The following is a 23,873-nucleotide window of genomic DNA, read 5'->3' as shown; positions in this document are numbered from 1 at the left end:
GTTGAATGGCTGCCAACACTCAAGATTAGATTTCTCAATTGGTATTTAAAAAAAAAACACCAATCGGAAAACCAAGGCTTGACCTTCTGAGCTCATTGGCTCCTTCAGTGAGGAGTTGGTGGGTGACCATGGAACTGTAACCCAAAAGGGAGGAACAAAAAGGTCAGCAGAATGAGAAAAAAGTCAAAATCATGAGAATAAAAATAAAGTGCAACATCAGCGATCATAAATGTTAAAAATACTTACTTCATCCGAGGACAGAGACAAAGTGTGGGTAGGTGTAGCTCGTGATTCAGCAGCTGAGCTACTCAGGGTTCTGGAGCTTCCACTTTGTGGGCTGGAGTCTTCACTCAGTGTGGACTCCTAAGTATGTAGAGATGGATTTGAATGATATTTTATTCAGTAGAGTTTCAAGTTTAATTTCATTATCGAAAGCAAGAAGGCAATTAAATACAAGAACTTTAAAATGACCAAAACAGCTAAACCAGCACAACGCAGCACACCTCAACAGACATTACACTACATTGATCACATTTGAACAAGAAAGAAATTCCTTCATGTCACAGTACTATGTAAGGTCACCTTACAATAATGGAATAACTATGCATTTTTAAATTAACATCACTTTTCCTTTTAGAAATTCTACCTTCGTTTTTTCTTTCTCTTCCGATATTGCTCTCTTGACTCCTTGCTGAAGTACAACTCCACAGATGCCAGTCGTCTTTTGGTACCTCACCGACTGACCGTTATTCATTTGGGAGACTTGAAAGGGAGTCTCAGCAGGAGGTGATAACTATGGGATATGCCTGATTCTCCCCTCAGCTGATGTCCTGGATATAGATTAAAACAGGGCACCCTGCCTTGGAGAACTGAAACCAACTGCGGTGCTCCACCAACAGCTGAAGTCAGGTAACTTGGCACAGATCACGATTGAACCTGGGGTCTATAATTTACTCATTGCCTCAATGAGTTGAGCCATCAGGGAACTCACCAAGTTGTTTTCTATATTAATATATTAATGAAACCAGGACCAGAAGATGAAAAAGTGCTACGAATGACAGATAAGTTCAGAATGTACAGCAGCACACAAAAAGCTGAACAGCAGATATGCTGCAGGTTTTCAATCTGTACATGAAATAGGAACAAAACATTGACATGGAGTGGAAAAGATGATATTGTGCAAAGAAGTGAATAAAAGTATAACATCTCACAATTAAATAAGCCTTAATTATATTTCAAAACATATATTACCTTACAATATGTGTAAAAGATCAAGAAGTAATTTTTTTAATTAAGAAGTATTTATGTTCCCTGCTGTAAAGATATGTACATAATTAACAAAAAAAAATAAAGGAATGATGCATGAAGAATATAAAATATAAAGACTTTTGTTTCTAAAACTATATACATACTTTCTGTTCACAGAATTTACAAGACAATGCCTGCTGAGTTTGGGGAGGTCACTCAGTATCCACTCAAAAATTCTCCACAAGGTAGTCTGGGCATAGTGACACATTCACTATCGTGCAGCATGACACTGGCTGCATAAACCCTGCAAACTGGCCTATAGATAGGGTTGCCAACTCTGGTTGGAGGCATTCCTGGACATCTGATCATGTGACATTCGGATCACATGACACCTGACCATGTGACATTTAATCACATGACTTCTATAACTGTTACTGCATTTACCTTGTAATGGTTGGGTCCCCTGTGGTTGAGTATTTTTGTGCCGGCAGCTGTTGTGTGAGAAGTTCCAAGAACCTATGAGTAGGAGTAGAGGGGGGATCTGAGGAGCCCCCCCCCCCCCCCCCCCCCATTGCTGAGACCTACCCATTGCCAAGACAACCCCCCCAATTGCCGAGACCCCCCGAATTCCAACAACCTCGATTCCCAACTCTCCAGCCTCCTCCCGACTGCATTCCATGCGATTGCGGCTCTGTGGGTGCAGCGGCAAATTTAAATCTCTGATCTCCCAGTCTGCTGGAGGCAGTGCTTGGGGGAGGAACCCCCGATTCTGGGAAATTCCTAGTCATTCCGGGAGGGTCGGGAAACCTAAATACAGAACACTAAATGAAACTCCGAATTGCTGCATGTCAGAGCTGCTAGATGAGGGTTGCTGATTTTGAGCAGCGTGATGAGCAGATTTAGTGGAAAAGCTAACTATATCTTGCCATTTCCATAATGTTATGCTATTGCGTGATACTAAACTGCACAGTGTCAGTGATATTTTCAATGGCCTGTTAAATCTGGGCCTGCTCCTGTGTGGTCTTTCTCTGTGTCTGTGGGTTGGAGCAGCACTTGTTTACTGGAGACTTGTGTCCCTTTAATACTTCTGGTATGCTCTCTAGCTTTTCAAAAGCCTTGGGAAATATGTTGTTTTTCCTGTGATTGCACAGGCCTTTCAATGGCTCGCTGTTTCTAGTTTGCTATTTTGCTCCCAACAAATGCTTCCTTGAATTAAAGGACCGATTCCACGATCGGACATTTCCTTAAATGTATTCCTTCATTATAACCAACAATTGAGTCCCAGCGAATATGTGTTTTCTCAGTCACCATCTCCACCTTTTATCTGAAGTGCTTTTTAGAGGGTTGCTCGTGGGCCTGGAGGAGCAGGAGTGCTTCCCCCCGGCCCCTCAAGCAAATTTTCTGCCATGATCGGCCGAGTCTCTCCCTGCAAATCTGGTTCCCCCCCCCCCCCCCTCTCCAAATTGCTGGTCCGACCAACCCCCCCCCCCCGGTGATGTTTCCAGATTGCCCGGAACCGTTTCCAAGGGTCTGCGGCCTTCTACCACTGGCTTTCCCAACCGGCAGCTGGCCAGCCTGTCGATCTGGCCGGCTGCTGGGCAGGAAACAGGGTTAAAAAAATTGAAAGTGGTCCTGCCGTTAAACTCAGCAGGATTTCTGCGTTTCCACCCAACAAACACATATCCCCGCTCCCTCCCCATAAATATCGGGGCCATTGTATCAGCTAACTGGCTTACTTAACCTGAATAATTTCAACTAATTAACTTACTGCTGGCAGTGAAACAGATCATTGGGTGTTTGTGGATCAGTGCTCGATAGCACAGAACTGTCCAATCTGCCTACACTCGGAACTCTGAATCTAGAGGCATACATTACAACATTAAGGGGAAAAAAAAGTTTATTTGCTTCTTTACCTTAGTTATATCTAGTTAAATGGATGATTCCAGCCAAACATTATTAGGCTGAACATGAAACTGCCACGAGCTAAAACCCTACAGACTGTGCTGTAGCAGTTAGTTCCTACTACTGTGCTTCTGCTCCACTGTTTAAGATTATGCATATGCTTTTAGAATCTATTAAAGTTTCTTAATTAGGAACACTAAGAGCTCTCAAACCTCAGGTGGATTAGAGCTGAACTGCCATTAAGGGGCTGGATGGCACATTTGCGAGTTGATAGAATGGCATTTGCTGTCATTCCACCCACCAAATAGGCACTTCTTTAAGGATCTAATGTAAAAGGGCAATATAAAAATATCTGGGTCTAGAAATGAATCCCCACCTGAATTGCAGCTCGATCCCGGTGTATGCTGCATGTGCCTAATGAAGATGGTGGCTGGACTCTGGAAAATTGGCCCTCCAGCTTCATTGGGATAGTACCAGCGAGCTGCGGGGGCCATTTGTGGCCCCAGAGGCAGCTCGCCAATCGCTGGGGGAGTAAGATTAGCCACTCAGACGCCGGCTGAGGGCCTCAGAAGAGTCTGGTGGAAGGGGAGTGCAATTGGCGGGGGTGAATGGTGGCCAGCATTGGCTCGCGGTTTTAATGTGGAACAGGGAGAAGCACTCCTGCTCCACAATAAGATAAGTAAAAAATGTTTAACTTACCTTTCGGGTGGCAGCCTCCAGTGGTCCCTTTACTACTTAGCAGCCCTAACCAATATGGTGGGATCGCACTTCCGGCACAGAATGAGCACACACGTGCCCGTTTTACACCTGTAAAGTAAGTGTAATTCCATCGAATTTCTAGGCCCAGCTGTCTAGTCCCATTCATGCAGGGATAATCTGCAAAAGGCCATGGAGTGATTTGTATAAATTCCATGTTTCCCTGTCAACATGTTTTGAATTTGTTGATAACAACAGAAGATGTATTAAGCTAGACGATTTAATAGTCAATGATTTTTGGAAAAAATAAACCAATAAAAGGTTTGTTGACAAGTCTTGAAGTTCCCAACATCTGACAAGAAGCCAGAAAAGCTATTGTTAAATCTCAGCTAAAATCTGATTAGTTTAGCAGTTCATTTTCAAGATTTTGTAACAATTTTTAAACAGCACCAATGCTTTCACTTGAAAAATGTTAGTAACTAATTTATCAACCAGACTGAAGAAATTGATGACAAATTTAATTTCCTCGTTCAATTTTCTTCCCTCCCTTGTGAAGTCATTACTTAGTTACAGGCTGCCCTATGGTTCATGTGTGATACTGGCTGTTCAATCATGGAAGGTGATAGCCTGGAGATCCTGTCCTCAGCTGACTTCTACACATACACTCTCCAATTGGTTAGCATCAGGAGCACAAACCCTCCAGTTGATGTTTCCCCTCCCTACCTCAAGGCCACTGAGGTAGCAATACCTATTGCCACTCTGGTTGAGATCAGCTAACTCAGCACAATTGAACCTGGGCATTCCTTTTCTGTACAGCTCACTATCAAATTAGATAGTATGCTCACCCAGTGAGCTACTTTAAGGGAGGGTGGAGTGTTTTGTTTGATTTTAGCAATTTTTAGCAAATAAACTACTCTTGGAATGAAAAAATCTAGTTGACTAATTTGTTGATGCAAAATTAGCTGATTTGCAATTATCTCATTTAACTAGTCAAACAATACCCAATGCATTCCCAAGTGGGTCTAAATTAGCAGCTCATCAAATTGCTTCCAATGTGTGAAGTTTATCAACAAGATTGACCAATTTATCATTTAAAACAATTCATCCAAACTGGTGTTTTTAATTTGTCCCATGAGTACAACACAAAACACAAATCTTTCCAATAACAGAACAAAGGTATTTCTTATAGATTTTCTGTCATGATGTTTTAATGCAAAAGTGTATTCCTGTGGGATTGAAAATTTCAACGGCAAAAGGAGTTGTGCAAAAGTATCAAAAGCAAACTATTGTTTAAATACGATCGACAGAGCCTCTTAGTTTGCCACGATTGCTAGTTTTGGTGTTTGCTTTCCAAATGAGCACAGTATATTGTTCTCAGTCATGCTAAACTTTGAAAGGGATTGTAGCATCATGTAACAAAAGTGTTGCAAAACAACTCAATCCACCTGTATGTCATGGATGTATGTTGAAGTCATTAGGAGTGATTTTACAAGCCCTTAGCTGCCATTGAAGAGCGTCACTCACCATCAGTATACATTGGAAATTCGGCCACGCACTGCCCAGAAAATTGTGGGCAGTGGACGCTCAAGTTTCCAATATGCACTGCCAATGGGGGAGACTGCTCTTGACCGCATGGACTGGCAAAATTACCCCTATTGACTCACCTCCTCTTCAGCAGATTTTCAAATTTGTAATCAAATATAATATTCTACTGAGGACCTTCACTCAAAATAGTCCACTGGCACAGTGTAGTCAACCATCATCTTGTGCCATGGAATGGCTGTACATAGCACTTTGCCAGAAATTCCTCATTTGGAGGATTCCCTGAGATGGGAGTCATCTCAGATCTCTAAGGCCCCAGAGGAAGGCCCCACTGCTCAACCTCATCTCGCTTCCTCTTCTTCTTGTGCACCCTCCTCGTGCTGTGGAATGCCTAAGTAAGAACCTTTTGGTCTGTAAACCCTGATGAGTGAATGTCTATGTGTAGGGAAGAGATTCCTTCGATGATGCATGACTCTTAAGAGCTTCTAACCTAGCCTCTTCCGTGTCTTCATCCTCTTTCTCTTCATAACATTAAAATAGAGTATTCCCATTGAGAAATTTACGTTCAGAGCAATGCAGTACTTCGAGCAGAGCTGAGTAAAACTAGCAGCAAAGTGCCTCAACACCCACCCCCGCCAAAGCTCTAAAATGATCACCACGCAGGCAAAGAAACAGCAACCTTCAGTAGCAGCACACAAAATGGCCTCGTCAATTTGGTATCCAGCTCAGAGATACCTTGCATCAGCTCTTACCACTGCTGATATAGTGGCAGTAATTATTTGGGGCAGCTTTTGGATGAAAATAGAGCAGAATGGAGCAGAGGAGTTAGCCATGCCCCCTTGTCCCTGGAGCCGTTGAGAGCTGACCTGTTAAGATTTTCATCAAAGACAGCAAGGGCACCCACCCAAAGGTGCCCTTGCTGTCTTTGATGAAGGGGTCCTTTTTAGCATATGCATATTAGGACCTGATTACATCATTGGGACCTGACTGTAATTTTCACTGATAGGCCTGAACAGGAAATGGCAGTGAGTTTACTGCCAGGCCTACCCAGAAGTGGCCACAAAAGGTATTTTAATTTTTTTAAAACATTTCTTTTTGGGCTCAGGAAGAGCAAGTGTGCACCTCCAGGCCCCACAAGGGAATCTTAGGCCTCCTCTGCTGTGCTTGTGCCCTCCCATCCCCCTCCTAATTGCGGGGAGCCCAGCAGGACAGCCTGGCAGCCGGTCCCACTGACTTACCCGCTCTTGGTGGGCGGCCTCCGGGCCGCACGGATTTGCGCTGCCTCCTACCCCAAATGGGTGAGGAGTCAGCTGGCAGCATTTAAATGAGGCCCGGGAGTTAAAATACCCTGAGCCTCCTATCTGCCGCAGCGGGTAAGTTGTGAACTGACATCAAAACTCACCCACCGCAAACTGGCCCCCAGTTAAAATCGGGGCCACACAGTCTAAAAAGACAAAAGGGATAATGATGTCTCTTAACAAGGAGCAGCAAGCAATAAACAAATGGAAGAAAATACTAAATAATTCAAATAATAGACAAGTAAAATGCATTTTGTGAAGACGAGGGCCCAGAAATTACTTTTGACGATATGAGTGGATATATGCTTAATGTGTTTGCATAATCCTCTGTCTGCTATTGAAAGCAGCCAATAACCCATTTATGTTAAGTGCCTCCTCCAAAATAGTGGACAGAAGGTTATCATACAAATGTGTTTAGCATTCGTCGTCTAATTTGCCAACAGTAATTTTTATGTTTCGAATTCTTTGAACAGATATGCAACACTTAAATGGACAATTATACTGAGGGCTAAATAGGGTAGTGATTATATAAGTTCCATTCATTTTTAATGAAAGTAGGTTAATTTGTGCTGGAATTCCTATGAAAGCCCTATTATGGCCATGAGACTTGCTTCAATCTGCACCTGCAAGTTATTGCAGTGCGCTGCTTTCATTTCATTGGGCCATGTGTATAGCCAACATCTGCGCCCTTGTTAATTCTCCATGAAATACTTGTTTTTTTCCCATTTGTTTCCAAGTGGTGCAGCAAAATCCTTGACAAATGGAGAGAAAAACATGTTCCCCAACTATAATTGTGTTTTTTTAAACCAGAAACAAATAATTTCTACTTGATACATCAATCTTTTGTCAATGTCAGAAATGCAAAATACATCTCTTTTGTGAAGTATGTGTGCAGCATTAAATAGATGCTGGAACCAAGAGCCTGCTGTGTAGAGGTTGGGTTTCTCGTGTTACTATATATTAACCTTTTCCTTGAATTTCTTCCCACTAAGCAGCCTCTATCCTTAAACATTTGACTGTTGATGCTTTGATTCTTTAGTAAAATGTTTTGCTTATGGAATATTCTCACTTTAACTGCCCATAAAGAAAGTTAGGACTTGCATTTATATATCATCCTTCACATCCAGGACATCCCAAAGCACTTACAACCAATGAATTACTTTCGAAGGCAAACCTATGCAAGTTCCCTAAAACAGCAACAAGATAAATGACCAGGTAACCTATTTTGGTCATGTTGTTTGAGAGGTAATTGTTGACCAGGACACCTCTACTGTTCTTCAAAAAGTTCCACAGGATCTATGTCTACCTGAATGGGTAAACAGAGACTCAGTGCTGCCTTCCCTCTGAGGCATAAAACTATCTGACAATGCAGCACTTCCTCAGTACCACACCCAAGTGTCTGCCTAGGTTATGGAGTGAGGCTTGAAACTAAGAACTGGAACTAAGCTGGAACTTGTTGTACGTCGTGTAATATGATCAGTGTAAAGCAATAACATTTGGCAATCACAAAGAAGTGATTTATAGGAAATAATGAATGCTCAGTAGTCACGGATGGCAAAGTTATTTTGACGTCTTTTAGTACACAAAGGTGAGCTGCAGAAATGAGCTGTGAAATGATACCAAAAGGAATATCACAATTTGGCTGATTCAGAGATATTCAGGAGCAGATATGGCCAACCGTTCAAAGTTTGAGTTAGAAAAACCAACTTCAAAGAGCCAGAGATTTTAAATATAGTAGCACAGGACTGAAAATACTTCCTAATAATAGTAGACTTCTCCAAATTGGGGAAAAAAATAAACATGTTGAAATTAAAAGAGTTGAAGATTATTTTAAAAACTCAGTAACATTTAATACAGCTCAAATAAAGCTTTTCTAAAGCAGACATGTGTCTCTGTTCACTCGCTATATGCAGCCACATGCATCTCCACCCAGTCTATTCCTGTTAATTGGATAATTCAAATCAGAATTGCGCTAGAAAATTGTCCTGCCATTTTAATGCAATTGATCAACTTTCGGGGAAAAAAAAACAAGTTTGAATTATCAGAGGTAGACTGCAGAATGCGAGTCAAGGGAAGAGTAAATGTTATAGTATAAGGAATTGTTCTCCAGATTTGAATTCAGCTACTGCCACTTATGAGACCAGAAGTCTCAAATGTAGCTGCACAGGATGGGGGTGGGGGGTGCTTATGGGGAGGGGATAATGTGCAGTTATGGTTAATCGAACATTTCTGGTGGATATTTGTGTATTGAATAGAAATGCAATAGCTTCTAAAGGTTTGTGGCTTCGAAGGGCTGCTTTTTAACCACAGAAGAGTTGCATGTGGTTAGAATGATGCCAATTGGCATGCCCCATTCGAGAAAACAAAACAACTCATTAAAAAATACATAAATTTGTTTCAATTTGGAAGACTTTAAGAAGTGTCCTTTGATGTAATTTTGCTAATTCTTACACATGCCATATTGGCAGATGAAATGCTAGAAGAGAAAGCAAGCCTTTCCTTTGATAAGTTTCCTTCCGATCTCGCTTCTCAAATTGGCAACTGGAAAGCTTAGTATTGTGTCTAATTATTCCTCCTGTTCTTCATGTTTTGGATTTCCCTATGCACCATTCCTCAGCCAACAGACAACCTGCTCCCTGGCCTCTGTCCAAATGATTCTACAACTGACCACTAAGGAGTTATCAGGGTTGCGGGCGAATATCTGGCCTTTTCCTACGCTAAGAATCATTGGTGTAAATCCTTTCAGTACCACTTTGTTATATATGCCCAGCTATGTCATTGGGCCATGCACTTTAGAATTTATTTTGTATATGCCTGAAAGAATTGTTGGTGTTTCAGTTCTGTTTGTCCATTCCCTTAATGGTTTAGAAAGTTATATGCCCAATGTACCCATGTTCCCTGATGGTTTATGAACTTATACATTTTATCTATCTGACCTATGTGGTAGTCTGGGGATGTAGTCTATCAGACCTCCCAGTAGCCTGGGGTTGTCCACGTTTAATTTTTAACGGTTGGAAAATTGTGGGAAGGGCACCTGTCATTTTCCAATATGCACTGCCAGCCCACCGGCAGGACAGACCCACCAGAGGTGGCGGTACAGTGATATACAGTCAGGAGGGAGTGGCCCTGGGAGTCCTCAACATTGACTCTGGACCCCATGAAATCTCATGGCATCAGGTCAAACATGGGCAAGGAAACCTCCTGCTGATTACCACCTACCATCCTCCCTCAGCTGATGAATCAGTCCTCCTCCATGTTGAGCACCACTTGGAGGATGCACTGAGGGTAGCAAGGGCACAAAATGTACTCTGGGTGGGGTACTTCAATGTCCATCACCAAGAGTGGCTCGGTAGCACCACTACTGACCGAACTGGCCGAGTCCTGAAGGACATAGCTGCTAGACTGGGCCTGCGGCAGGTGGTGAGCGAACCAACACGAGGGAAAAACTTACTTGACCTCGTCCTCACCAATCTACCTGTCGCAAATGCATCTGTCCATGACAGTATTGGTAGGAGTGACCACCGCACAGTCCTCGTGGAGATGAAGTCCCGTCTTCGCACTGAGGACACCATCCAATGTGTTGTGTGGCACTACCACCGTGCTAAATGGGATAGATTCAGAACAGATCTAGCAGCTCAAAATTGGGCATCCATGAGGCACTGTGGGCCATCAGCAGCAGCAGAATTGTATTCCAGCACAATCTGTAACCTCATGGCCCGGCATATTCCTCACTCTACCATTACCAACAAGCCAGGGGATCAACCCTGGTTCAATGAGGAGTGTAGAAGAGCAGCACCAGGCGTACCTAAAAATGAGGTGCCAACCTGGTGAATCTACAACTCAGGACTACATGCATGCTAAACAGCGGAAGCAACATGCTATAGACAGAGCTAAGCGATTCCACAACCAACGGATCAGATCAAAGCTCTGCAGTCCTGCCACATCCAGTCGTGAATGGTGGTGGACAATTAAACAACTAACGGGAGGAGGAGGCTCTGCAAACATCCCCATTCTCAATGATGGCGGAGTCCAGCACGTGAGTGCAAAAGACAAGGCTGAAGCGTTTGCAACCATCTTCAGCCAGAAGTGCCGAGTGGATGATCCATCTCAGCCTCCTCCCGATATCCCCACCATCACGGAAGCCAGTCTTCGGCCAATTCGATTCACTCCACGTGATATCAAGAAACGGCTGAGTGCACTGGATACAGCAAAGGCTACGGGCCCCGACAACATCCCAGCTGTAGTGCTGAAGACTTGTGCTCCAGAACTAGCTGCGCCTCTAGCCAAGCTGTTCCAGTACAGCTACAACACTGGCATCTACCCGACAATGTGGAAAATTGCCCAGGTATGTCCTGTCCACAAAAAGCAGGACAAATCCAATCCGGCCAATTACTGCCCCATCAGTCTACTCTCAATCATCAGCAAAGTGATGGAAGGTGTCGTCGACAGTGCTATCAAGCGGCACTTACTCACCAATAACCTGCTCACCGATGCTCAGTTTGGGTTCTGCCAGGACCACTCGGCTCCAGACCTCATTACAGCCTTGGTCCAAACATGGACAAAAGAGCTGAATTCCAGAGGTGAGGTGAGAGTGACTGCCCTTGACATCAAGGCAGCATTTGACCGAGTGTGGCACCAAGGAGCCCTAGTAAAATTGAAGTCAATGGGAATCAGGGGGAAAACTCTCCAGTGGCTGGCGTCATACCTGGCACAAAGGAAGATGGTAGTGGTTGTTGGAGGCCAATCATCTCAGCCCCAGGGCATTGCTGCAGGAGTTCCTCAGGGCAGTGTCCTAGGCCCAACCATCTTCAGCTGCTTCATCAATGACCTTCCCTCCATCATAAGGTCAGAAATGGGGATGTTCGCTGATGACTGCACAGTGTTCAGTTCCATTCGCAACCCCTCAGATAATGAAGCAGTCCGAGCCTGTAAGCAGCAAGACCTGGACAACATCCAGGCTTGGGCTCCTAAGTGGCAAGTAACATTCGCGCCAGATAAGTGCCAGGCAATGACCATCTCCAACAAGAGAGAGTCTAACCACCTCCCCTTGACATTCAACGGCATTACCATCGCCGAATCCCCCACCATCAACATCCTGGGGGTCACCATTGACCAGAAACTTAACTGGACCAGCCATATAAATACTGTGGCTACAAGAGCAGGTCAGAGGCTGGGTATTCTGCGGCGAGTGACTCACCTCCTGACTCCCCAAAGCCTTTCCACCATCTACAAGGCACAAGTCAGGAGTGTGATGGAATACTCTCCACTTGCCTGGATGAGTGCAGCTCCAACAACACACAAGAAGCTCGACACCATCCTGGACAAAGCAGCCCACTTGATTGGCACCCCATCCACCACCCTAAACATTCACTCCCTTCACCACCGGCGCACTGTGGCTGCAGTGTGCACCATCCACAGGATGCACTGCAGCAACTCGCCAAGGCTTCTTCGACAGCACCTCCCAAACCCGCGACCTCTACCACCTAGAAGGACAAGAGCAGCAGGCGCATGGGAACAACACCACCTGCACGTTCCACTCCAAGTCACACACCATCCCGACTTGGAAATATATCGCCGTTCCTTCATTGTCGCTGGGTCAAAATCCTGGAACTCCCTTCCTAACAGCACTGTGGGAGAACCGTCACCACACGGACTGCAGCGGTTCAAGAAGGCGGCTCACCACCACCTTCTCGAGGGCAATTAGGGATGGGCAATAAATGCCGGCCTTGCCAGCGACGCCCACATCCCGTGAACGAATAAAAAAAAAGATAAGGTTCCTCAGTGGTGGCACAAACTCAGAAAATTACTCCCATTCTTCCTGCTTAAACGTGAGTGTAGGTAAACTGCACCATTCACAACCTCTGGAGTTGGACTTATGTGAATAAATAATAAGTTTTATTCTTTTCAACCTTGAAGAAGAGCAGGAAAGTTCTTCCAATGTCCACCCTCTACCAACACAACTAGAATGGATCAACTAACCATTCAGCTTGTTGCTATTTGTGGAACCTCGCTGCGCACAAAATGGCTGTTGTGTCACTTACATAACAACACTGACTGCCCTTAGAATTCATTGAATGTGAAGCTCTTTGGAATGGTTCTTATAAATAAATGCTATATAAATGGCAATTCTTTTTTTGTTTCTTGGCCCTTCACCTTGGTAACTCATTTTCTTTTTTTTCCATAAAAGCAGCAGATTTATTTCATAAAGGGTGAGTTGGGACAATTAACACAAACTTAGAAGAACTTTAGAAACCAAACAAATCGAGCTGTTTTTTTCCAGCTTCAATTTTTATTGGTTTATTCCCAAATACCATGTCGCATTTCAGGGCAGGTCAATTCAAATAAACACCAAAGTGGTTAATCAAATAAACGATTACTACATCTAGGAAATTAATTGATTTACAATATCCAAATATCAATAACAATAAACAATGAATTCAATCAAGTTTCACAGAACTGAGCTGCTATCCACATCTGGTCAATATGGAGCAACTTTAAACCACTGGGTTACTCCTTGCAGTAAAGGCAAGTGATTTAGTGCCATCTGATGAATCCTGCAAATTGCTGTAATTAGTGCAATTTGCTACTCGAGTGTAGCAATTTTGCATGAAAAATCTATAGGCAGTGAAAATGCTGATTTTTGAGCAGATTGGAGTGATAACAAATCATTTCCTCTGCTTATAGTGCACTAAGGATTCAAGTCTAATTATTCAATTTATATAACTTGACATACCGTCAATGAATACAGCCTGCCAGACTTAACTGTACACTCGCTAAGCTTCTAAGCTTTATTGCCATCCCTCAGCATGACTAAAACCAGAATTTTAAAATCAGGACATCAAAGTGCAATTTTCAAACATCGAATACTGGGTGGGGTGGGGTGGGGGCAGGATTTTTACCTAACCCATCTGGAACCATACAGATGTGATCGGATTGGCAGCCCGCTTTACACATTGCCTGATCATACTTTCTATTGTCTTCGAAGGAAAGTAAACTTGGCGGCGTTTAAAATGGGCGGCTGATCTGTTCCAGTCAGTTTTCCATCAGGCGGGTTAGGTTAAAATAGCCCCCAGTGAGTCAAAGTGGAGAACAGGATAGAGCAGTAATGATGCTTTGTTCCAACTTGCCTTTAGCGTGCTTTGTAAATATTATACAATACGATATGGTATTTACTTAATTTGCCAGTGACATCAAGCTGCATCAAATTTCATTTGATTTGCCTTTCGTTCCTGGGACCTAGCCTCAAATCCTACCACAATGAGATGAAAGGCTTCTCTGACAGTTAGCTCTAAGGGTGCTATGGAAAATGATTTTGGGGAATCTCAACCGATTTCTTCATGAGCATGGGTTTATAGCCTCAAAATTTGCCTCAAATTTAGCATTAATTAGTACTAAATTGGCAATCTCACTCAGAGAGACCACAGGATGGCTGGTGTGGAAATAGAAAAATGTCACACTGGGGTGTTTTTTGGTGGCTGGGATGGAGGCACATTGTTGGGGCAGAGCAGAGGGAGCCATTCTGTGCATCTAACTGTGCCACGCCGAACTTGTAAACGCTTGATGTTAAAACCAAGTACCTGAAGTGGAAAGTACTCCATTCTCTAGTATTAACACCCCACACCTCCAATAGTACAAAAATCATTAAAAAGTTATTAAAAAGCTTTCATTTGATTCTAGCTGCAGGCCTTGGTTGCCTCTGTTCTGCAAAATTGGAATATGAACTGGGTGCTTGGAATATATTTAACACTGTCCCTCAGAAGCAGAATAATTACCCAGAGTGATCATAAAAATACGCAGGGAACTCACTTAACTGTCAGCATCGCACAACATATCTGAGAACTGCTTCAAACAGCATTGGGAAATTCACCAGGGCAGCTTTATGGAGGGAACATTATAAACTTACACCTTGAATAAAGGACTGGAAACTGTATGAAAAGAGTTCTAAGTATAAAACTGGGTTTGGGATAACACAAATTTATAAAAAGGAACACGGTTGCGCCAGTGAGCATTAGAAAAAAACACACTTTTTGCCCTCAGGAATGATCACCTTTTGCATTAAACACCAGTAATGCACCATTGCTGACGTAATGTCCTATATTTATTTTCAGACCTGAGCCAACGGTTTTCCATTTATTTTCTGATTGGACTGACTTCACTCGTCTTGTCATAATTAGTCAAAGCTTGTAGGGTTCCTTCAATAGCTCCAAGGTAAAGTCACTGGCCTAGATTTTTCTGATCGGCCTTGTTTTGACACCAGCAGTAACCATTACCATTAAAATAATGGCAATCAATACGATGAGGCAACTGTCTCAGAGCCATATAGAGAAGGAAGATCGTGGGGTCAAGAAGAAGGATGTTGTAAGCCTCAGGCGCCCACAGCAATGCAGGATAGGCAGCTACGTCTAGGGCAGCTGAAACAGTGAGTTGATGTTTTTTAAAGAATTTTAAATTTGGCCTCTTGATTGATTGTACTCACCTTGTATGCTATTTAAAATTGAACCCATGCCTCCTTAGCAACATTGGATGTCAGCATGCAACAAACAGCATTCCTGACATCTAGCCTTGCTACGGCATTAACGATTAAAGTACTTTGGGATGACGTATATCCTCCATTAGCATGCCATTTAAATACACCTGCCCAAATATCAGCGGGCACACTCACGTCTGCTGTCACTTCCAGAGGAAAGTTCCAGAAGTGGTGTGACCAGCAGTGGAACACTTCCCAGGCTGATTTTCCTTCCCCCTCGTGCCCCGGTACTGCCCAAAAAATGGGTGATAAAAGGAAGTAACATCTTGCCCTTTAATTTTCAGTAAAGATCCTTCTGTCCTGTGGCTCGTTTACTAGTATTAAGAATATAAAGGCAAAGCAGCTGGGACTTGTATGATGGATTTGCACTGATTTCAATCCTACCGCAACCAGTATGAAGCCCAATTGGTGTGAGGCGATTTACTTGTGGTAGTCTCATACTGCTTGTCTCAATTCTGATCGCACTCAGATCATTAACCTAAAACTAGAATGATACTGCAGTTTCTGTATCGATGTGATCCAAAACCATGCTGCATCGAAGCTGAAATATAACTGGCCCATTAGTCAGTTTACTACTCTCTGGTCACAGGGAAAATAGAGAATAAAATAATAATAGAACAAGACAGACTTTAGCACTTGGGTTTCATTCCACATTAAATCTAAGCAAGTAGCACAACACAATACATCAAACTCTGCAGAAGCACAAATAAATCCCTGGAGAAAAGATCATGTACGATGAAAAATTACAGGGAGATGGAATATGTGGTGATATTGATTATGACTCTCCGCTAATCAAATTGCATCCCCTCATTTAGTCTGACTATGAGCCATAATTTTATTGCTGGAACAGTCTTAACAATTTTATCTCATACAATTACTCCTCACAACAGAGATGCCTCCATCTAACAGCTCCTGCAGACTGTGCAATCTGTTTCGAATCTGTGAAGTGGCCATTAACTCTTTTTCTACAATGCGAATGTCTGCTTTGATGGTACCAAAAAAGAGAACACAAAATAGTTCAATAAATTATAATGCATACATTTGCAATGATCTATCTAACAGGACACAAGCCTCTTTATTGCTATCCTAGTCTCACAGGGAGTCAAACTTGAACTCAGAAGTGATTGGGATGGTGGCTTCAAATTGATATATGCAATTTTTATAATCTTAAAGATTGCTGCAGAGGTTCTCCCGATGGCCCACTGTAACTTCGGCAAAAGATCGATGGCGATCCCAGAGAAACACGCAGACCACCATTTTAGCTGTTTCACTGGGGTTTTCACCTAAGTTGTGGTGGACAATTGGGAGAATCCCTGCGGAAATTCTACCCCAATTCTACGTTTCCGTTGCAAGTTAGCCACGTACCTGAGGGGTTGTCTTGGACCATAAACTGAAACATGGTTAAATTCAGTACATAGAATGTTATAGCACAAAAACAGGCCAGACGGCCCAACAGATCTATGCTTCACATGAGCTTCCTCCCACCTTACTTCATCTCACTCTAGCAACTACCACCTGTGCTTGCCCCCAGAGGAAATCTCTGCAGATGTACCCTTGGGGCACAGACTCCCACTTATCCTTGCCCACTCCAATTGCACTATAAGTCTGCCTCAGACCCCATGGAAGTACAGGTCAAACTTTCTTCATGAGTCTTGCAGGTCTAACCTAACTACCTTCTATCTTTGGTGGCTCCATCACTAGTCATTGGCCTCACTACCTCCTTTGACTTCATGTGCAACTCTCACATTCCTCCAACACTAAAACTGTCTTCTAGAAGCTCAATTTCTTTTTTCATACCAAATACTTCTTTCTCCTTAACGACATTTAACTCTCTATATAAAAACCAATACTTCCCTCGTATCTAAGGAGATTTTCCTGGCACCACTCTGGCACTCTTGGACTGGATACAAGAAAGAAACTTGTCTTCTATTAATGTAGGAAATGCTACAGAGTTCTCCAATGCCCTCTTTACTGCATGTTATTCTTATCCCCCTCTCCCAGCACAGTCTCCAGACTTCCAACATGATATCTGGTTCTGGGTAAGGTGGGGGGAGGGGGGCAGGAGAAATGAAAGTTGCACAAAGTGCTTGTGATCTTTTGGTCCAGCAGTACCGAGATCAAAATTAATCAAGGTTATCAAGGTATGAATGCAAGATTTTCCACTCGCACCTTTTTTTTGTTTTCTTTCTTCCTGTCTCTTTCAGTCTCTCTTCTTTCCTTTGAGACCTCACTTTCTTTTCCTCCCTATTTCTTGCCGACACACTTTTTGCTTTTCTTTTTATCTTTCTTTCCCTTACATTTTTGTCTACGCTTTTTCTCATTCAACACTATTCCCCCTTTAAATCTTTTCACTCTCTTCTCTTTCTCATCTCTGTCTCTCTTCTGTGTATTTTGTTCATATAGTCTATGCTTTCAAACTCCAAATCATGTTCCCATTAGGACAACATGTCATGTGGTGAGCAGAGTGTATTCTATGAGGGTTGACAGTAAAATGCTGTGATACTGCAACAGATCCATGCTACACACATGGGAGTTGACACTGTGATGTAAACCAACCATGCAGTGCACAGATGTGTCTAAACTGTATGAGATCCATATTGGCTGTTACCATGTATGGTTTATGTTTCCTGCTAATTAAACCAAGGGGCAGATTTGGTGCTAGAAGCTGTGAAAAGGTCATTTCATCTGCCCTCTTCCTGTCTGTTGGTGCTGAGCATCTGTGAAAAATCTTATTTGTTTTTTCTGGCTAGAAGAAGCAACATGATTGTGAATGACTGACAGGGGAAGATAGAAAGCTAAATTCTTCAACATTAAATTTAGCAGTCCTCATTCTTCAAATGGATGTACTGTATATTCTGCATATAGTCAACTTAGGATAAAAGCTCACATGAATACCTACCCTTTCAAAGCTCTTTTGGGCAAAACTGTATAATTATTTGACTCCTTTAGCACTGTACCCCAGCTACTGTTTTCAATTATATTTCACTACTGGAGACATGGCCCCTAAATTCCTGGGTGTGGGAGGGTGGAATTGTGGTGCATCTTTGGCGCCTCCAATTCTGGCCTCTTGTGCATCCCCGATTTCCTTTGCCCCACTACTGGTGGCCGCGCCTTCAGCTGCCTGGGCACTAAGTTCTGGAATGCCCTCCCTAAACCTCTCCGCCTCTCTCGGCTCCTTTAAGACGCTCCTTAAAACCTACCTCTTTGACCAAGCTTTTGGTCACCTGTTCAAATATCTCCTTATGTGGCTCGGTGTCAAATTTTGTTTGATAATGCTGCTGTGAAGCGGCTTGGGACGTTTTACTACGTTAAAGGTGCTATATAAATGCAAGTTGTTGTTGTTGGTGTTGCATGCCAGGCTGGAAGGGTGGTTCTGCCAGCTCTCCAGTCCTTTCTACTCACAACTAAAAATTCTGATGGGAGCAGGCCTGATGCTTCTTGCACTTGGTCACCTTCCTTCCTGACATCATTCAAAGTGGCAAGACTGGCAAGATAACGCCCCCACCCCTATCAGAAATCCCACCAGTTCTGCCTTTCTTGTGGCCTACTTAAAATATACCTGTATGATGCAGACGCACTTACCATAGAAAGATAGAGGTGAGTCCTACAGTGTCGTTTCTCAGTGGCAATCAATCACAGAGCCTGAGGTTAGGACAGCAGGAAAATCAGATAATATTTTTTTGTAGAAAACTCCCATTCTCCTGTAGTTCCATTCCAAATGGCCATCAATCGCAGAGCTGCAAGAGAATGGGGTTTTCTTCAAAAACGTTTTGATCCTCGGCTGCAAATGCCTGCCCCCACCCACCTCCACCATTATCACACCCACCTCCCCGCCACCACCAATGGAGTGGCAAGATACTGCTGTAATTTTCCTGTGCCTCCACTGTCTGCTTGTGCACTGTCTTAACCTCGCACAGCTGAATATGACTTAAAGGGCATGAAGGACCCTTCCACTAGCGCTATTTAAAGGGATCATGCAGGAGTTACAGGTTAGTTGGTGGATTATTTCTTCTGGCTGCTGGTGCATTTGTACGTGTTTTTGGAGGTTCCCGATACTTGGATAATTTCAATACTCTACAGGGGGCGAGCTGGCTGGCTGACAGGCAACAGCAATGGCGCTGGCAGTGTGGCAGGAGTGGGAACAGGAATGCTGGTCAGTGGTTGTTGGAGGCCAATCATCTCAGCCCCAGGACATTGCTGCAGTAGTTCCTCAGGCCAGTGTCCTAGGCCCAACCATCTTCAGATGCTTCATCAATGACCTTCCCTCCATCATAAGGTCAGAAATGGGGATGTCCGCTGATGATTGCACAGTGTTCAGTTCCATTCGCAACCTCTCAGAAAATGAAGCAGTCCGAGCCCGCATGCAGCAAGACCTGGACAACATAAGTGGCAAGTAACATTCGCGCCAGACAAGTGCCAGGCAATGACCATCTGTAACAAGAGAGAGTCTAACCACCTGTCCTTGACATTCAACGGCATTACCATCGCCGAATCCCCCACCATCAACAACCTGAGGGTCACCATTGACCAGAAACTTAAATGGACCAGCCACATAAATACTGTGGCCACAAGAGCAGGTCAGAGGCTGGATATTCTGCAGCGAGTGACTCACCTCCTGACTCCCCAAAGCCTTTCCACCATCTATAAGGCACAAGTCAGGAGTGTGATGGAATACTCTCCACTTGCCTGGATGAGTGCAGCTCCAACAACACTCAAGAAGCTCGACACCATCCAGGACAAAGCAGCCCACTGGATTGGCACCCCATCGACCACCCTAAACATTCACTCCCATCACCACTGGCGCACCGTGGCTGCAGTGTGTACCATATACAGGATGCACTGCAGCAACTCACCAAGGCTTCTTTGACAGCACCTCCCAAACCCGCGACCTCTACCACCTAGAAGGACAGGGGCAGCAGGCACATGGGAACAACACCACCCTGCACGTTCCCCTCCAAGTCACACATCATCCCGACTTGGAAATATATCGCCGTTCCTTCATTGTTGCTGCGTCAAAATCCTGGAACTCCCTACCTAACAACGCTGTGGGAGAACCTTCATCACATGGACTGCAGCGGTTCAAGAAGGCGGCTTATCATCACCTTCTCAAGGGCAATTAGGGATGGACAATAAATGCTGGCCTTGCCAGCGATGCCCACATCCCATGAACGAATTTTTAAAAATCCTGAGAGAGGACAGCAGGTTCGTGCTCCATGGAGCCACTGCCATTTGCTGCCTCCTGTTATGCGCCACCTTCTCCTGCAAGAAAGAGGGAAGTGTGTCAGTGAGTGTCCTGCAAGATAATCAGGCGATGTGGCTGTCATGGTTGAATAGCTACCAGTGTGTGTGATGAACTGTGAGTTGTGGGTGTGAGGCTTGCAACCGTGCTAAGTATGTGAGGGTGAGGTATAGCGTATGATTTGAACAGTTGAGTACTGACTGAAAGATTGTTGGTAGGTGGGTGATGGGGGTGTTGTGAATTGAGGCGAGTGGTGCAGTTGGTACCATATGCCACTTGAAACTTGAACTCACTCATCTTGACAACTTGTGTTAAATCACTGATCTTCTTGCTGCACTGCATCCATGTTCTTGGCTCTATGCTCCCAGCATTGACCTCGTCCGCTACTTCCTCCCACTGCCTCTTCAGCATGTGTCTGGAGGGCCTCTTGCCCCCCTGCATATACAGGATGCCCCTCCTTCTCTCCACCTCTTGCACCAAGGCCTCTGGTGCATCATCAGAGAAAGCCTGATGCATGCTCTCTCCAAGGCGCATCGCAGCCCAGGAATCACTTCACAATTGACTTCCATCACTTCATAATGTGAAGCCATAATGCACCTCCCCTTTAAGAGGTGCAGGTTGCCTTTAAGAAACGCTAGCCAGCCACGCTATCGGGAACCCGTGCTGATGCGTGCAGCCAGCGCAAGTAGCGCTGAATGCACGCAGCAATCATTTAATACAGCAGGCAGCACAAATGTTATCAGTTAATGATCCCAGCTCCCGTTTTTGGGGGTTATCCAATTTAATCCCCAACATGTCTCTGCTCGAGAGACTGGTCAAGTGGTAAGCTTCCCTCTGACTGCCCTGATGATATGTCAGCTTACAGGTGAAGAGTGTTGTTTTGTTTCAGGTTTGGACAAGAATTGCTGCTCTGTGCAATCTGCTAAACCATGTAGAAACTGCCCTGTGTGCACTGCGAGTTGACCAAGCGATAACTGGCTAAATTTTTTATGGTGTTGTAGTCTCCATCGTGGATATAGCTTTATCTACTGTCATCAACAATAATATCAAGTTCTGATTGCCATCTACATTAAAAACCCAGTGTTGGTTGCAGTGCCCTAGGCCTGAGAACTGTGGTGATGACAAATGTAACAGAGCAGTGTGAAAGAAGCTCTAATTAAAGTTGCAGGCCACAGAATACGTACCGTTGCTTTAAAAAAATCTAGGTTTTTTTTTAGCAGAATGTAAGGCCTCCTTATGAAACATATAATTTAGTATTCCTATCAATAGAAATCTTTTTATAAAGCTATGTTCAGGCTCACAGTAAAAACAGCACTAACATTTTTCTCACAATTTCTTGCCTGCTCTAAAACATAATTTAAAATAATTACCCCAGGGCTCAGCAAGCAATCACACAGTGACCTGTTCTCAAGATAAGGCCTAAAGAGGGAAAAAAAATTTTTCCAAAGCAACAAGATTTTTCTTAGTAATATCGTGAAATTTGGTCTTTATTTTGTGTTATTGCAGCAAAGGCTCAGCTGTGAATCCTTTGTGGGTGGTGTGCTTTATCAATACACAATATTTCTCACTTGATTTCATTTATCTGCCAGAGAAAATTATTTTCCAGATGGGACCCTCAGTCGCTGTAATGATGGGCTGTCCACATGTATTGAGTACGCAGTGGAGCTGTAGTGGATCAATGTATCTGTCCTCCCCTGCTGGCTCAGTGAGTTTATTCAGTGAGTAACCAAGTCACAAACACCAGGAAGGTCCCAGCTTCAGTGGTTTGTGCTATGTAAGCAGGCTGCCTGGATCAAACCAAGGCATTCAGGGTCGATTTTATCTCGGAGGGGCAGGCAAGAGGGAAGTCCACTTGCTAGCCTAAATTTGAGGCCTGGAGTATTTTAATGACTTCCCACCTGGATTGAGCATGAGGAGGGCACAGAGTGGCTGTCAGGAGGCGAAGATCAGGTGGTCCTTCCTGGCAAGTGGCAGGAGGGGGCTTCAGGAGTGTCTCGACAGGAGGGAAGGGAAGGAGGGGGGAAAGAGGAGCTAGAACCTTTCTTGTGAGGCCTCCTCCTGGCCCCACAAAGGAAAGTTTTAATTTACCTGAAGGACCTCTTCTGTCTGCAGAGCACTGCAGACCTGCTTCTGCCTATCGGGAAAGCAGTGACAGCTTCCCTCCTCAGGCTCTAGTTAAAATGCCAGTGGAGTCCTATTGACATCATAAGACCTCGATTAGCTTTTAAGCACGAGGCCCCCACCTGAGTCCAGCGGCCGCATTAATTCCCGTTAAAACCAGTGGCGTTAAAATTGGAAATTGGCAGGAACGGAGCAGGAAATGGAGCAGCTCCATCTAAACTGCTTGCCTGCTCCATTTCCTCTTAACAGCGAGAGTTAAAATCCCCCCCACCACCGTGATCATTTTCTGGAGTAAAAAAGCTTCCCAAACTCACTGTCAAGGCTAACACATGAATCATGGTCATTTGGGTAAAGTACTGGAGGGTGATCAGCACCTGTGGAACCTCACGCAAGAAAGGTATGAAGACCTTCAGGAGAGGAGGGAGAAAACTGGAGAAGGAAAATATATCAAGGTTGATGTTGGCATTTATTTTTTACATTATTTCTGAGAAACCAAGGTAAAGGAAAGAGTAAGAGAAGAAGTCTATCAGGAGATAGTGGTTGGATGACCTCAAGTTTGGGTTCAAAAAGCCTGAAGATTGCAGAAGGAATGAAAGGAGTTCCACACTTTTGACCAAGAAAGGATTTTGAGTTAGAATAGGAGACCGTGTGATGAGTCTTGATTTCAACATTGTGGAAAGTGGAGGAGGACAACCTTTATCTTGTCCTGTTCTGGAATAGAAGCAATCTTAATCATAGCATTTTCTATTTAAAAATAAAACAAAGGCCCCTTCTTGCAGAAATGGCCCTCAGCTGAGAACGGCTCTAGCCATGCGTTTGCAAAACATTTGTGGGGGGGGGGGGGTAGTGGGATTTAAAAAGTATCTTTCCTTGATTGTGCCCTCTATATTCCTACTTGCAAGTAATAAATGGCAGTGTTACAGCCAGTAAAGTGACATTATGTGCTGAGAGTTGAGGTCATTGCTTCAATTACTATGCTTTCATTGTATCGTCATTGGTGTAACCACAGGGAACTGGGCAGCACAATGAGAACACTGTGCTGTTAACCTCAGTAACCTGAGGTGAAGTCTAGCCCAGGCAGTCAGGATGAAGGTCTCCTCTCACTAATCGCTGTTAAAAATATCCTAAGTGAATGAGTTTGGGTATTCTCACCTTAGACCCTGGTTGAAATATGCACAGCATGTACTCATCATAATTCAACACTAATTGGAGAATTTTACTGAGGCCAAAGAAGATCAAATGTATTGCTAATACTTAGTAGAATGATACTGGTTTAATACAGTTACACCATTAGGTATTA

The 23,873-nt window shown here is 43.9% G+C and overlaps 1 protein-coding gene across 1 annotated transcript in view; it reads right to left on the bottom strand.

The window, feature by feature from the left end:
- Positions 1-23,873, bottom strand: part of samd14 (sterile alpha motif domain containing 14) — a 57,835-nt gene that overhangs the window by 6,376 nt on the left and 27,586 nt on the right. Inside the window, exon 7 of the mRNA XM_067969163.1 lies at positions 247-363. Coding sequence (XP_067825264.1) covers positions 247-363 — 117 coding nt within the window. The remainder of the gene's footprint in view (positions 1-246; positions 364-23,873) is intronic.

The sequence above is a fragment of the Heptranchias perlo genome, chromosome 30 (genome assembly GCF_035084215.1).
Source record: "Heptranchias perlo isolate sHepPer1 chromosome 30, sHepPer1.hap1, whole genome shotgun sequence".
Classification (NCBI taxonomy): domain Eukaryota; kingdom Metazoa; phylum Chordata; class Chondrichthyes; order Hexanchiformes; family Hexanchidae; genus Heptranchias; species Heptranchias perlo.
This window is presented reverse-complemented; position numbering and strand designations above follow the sequence as displayed.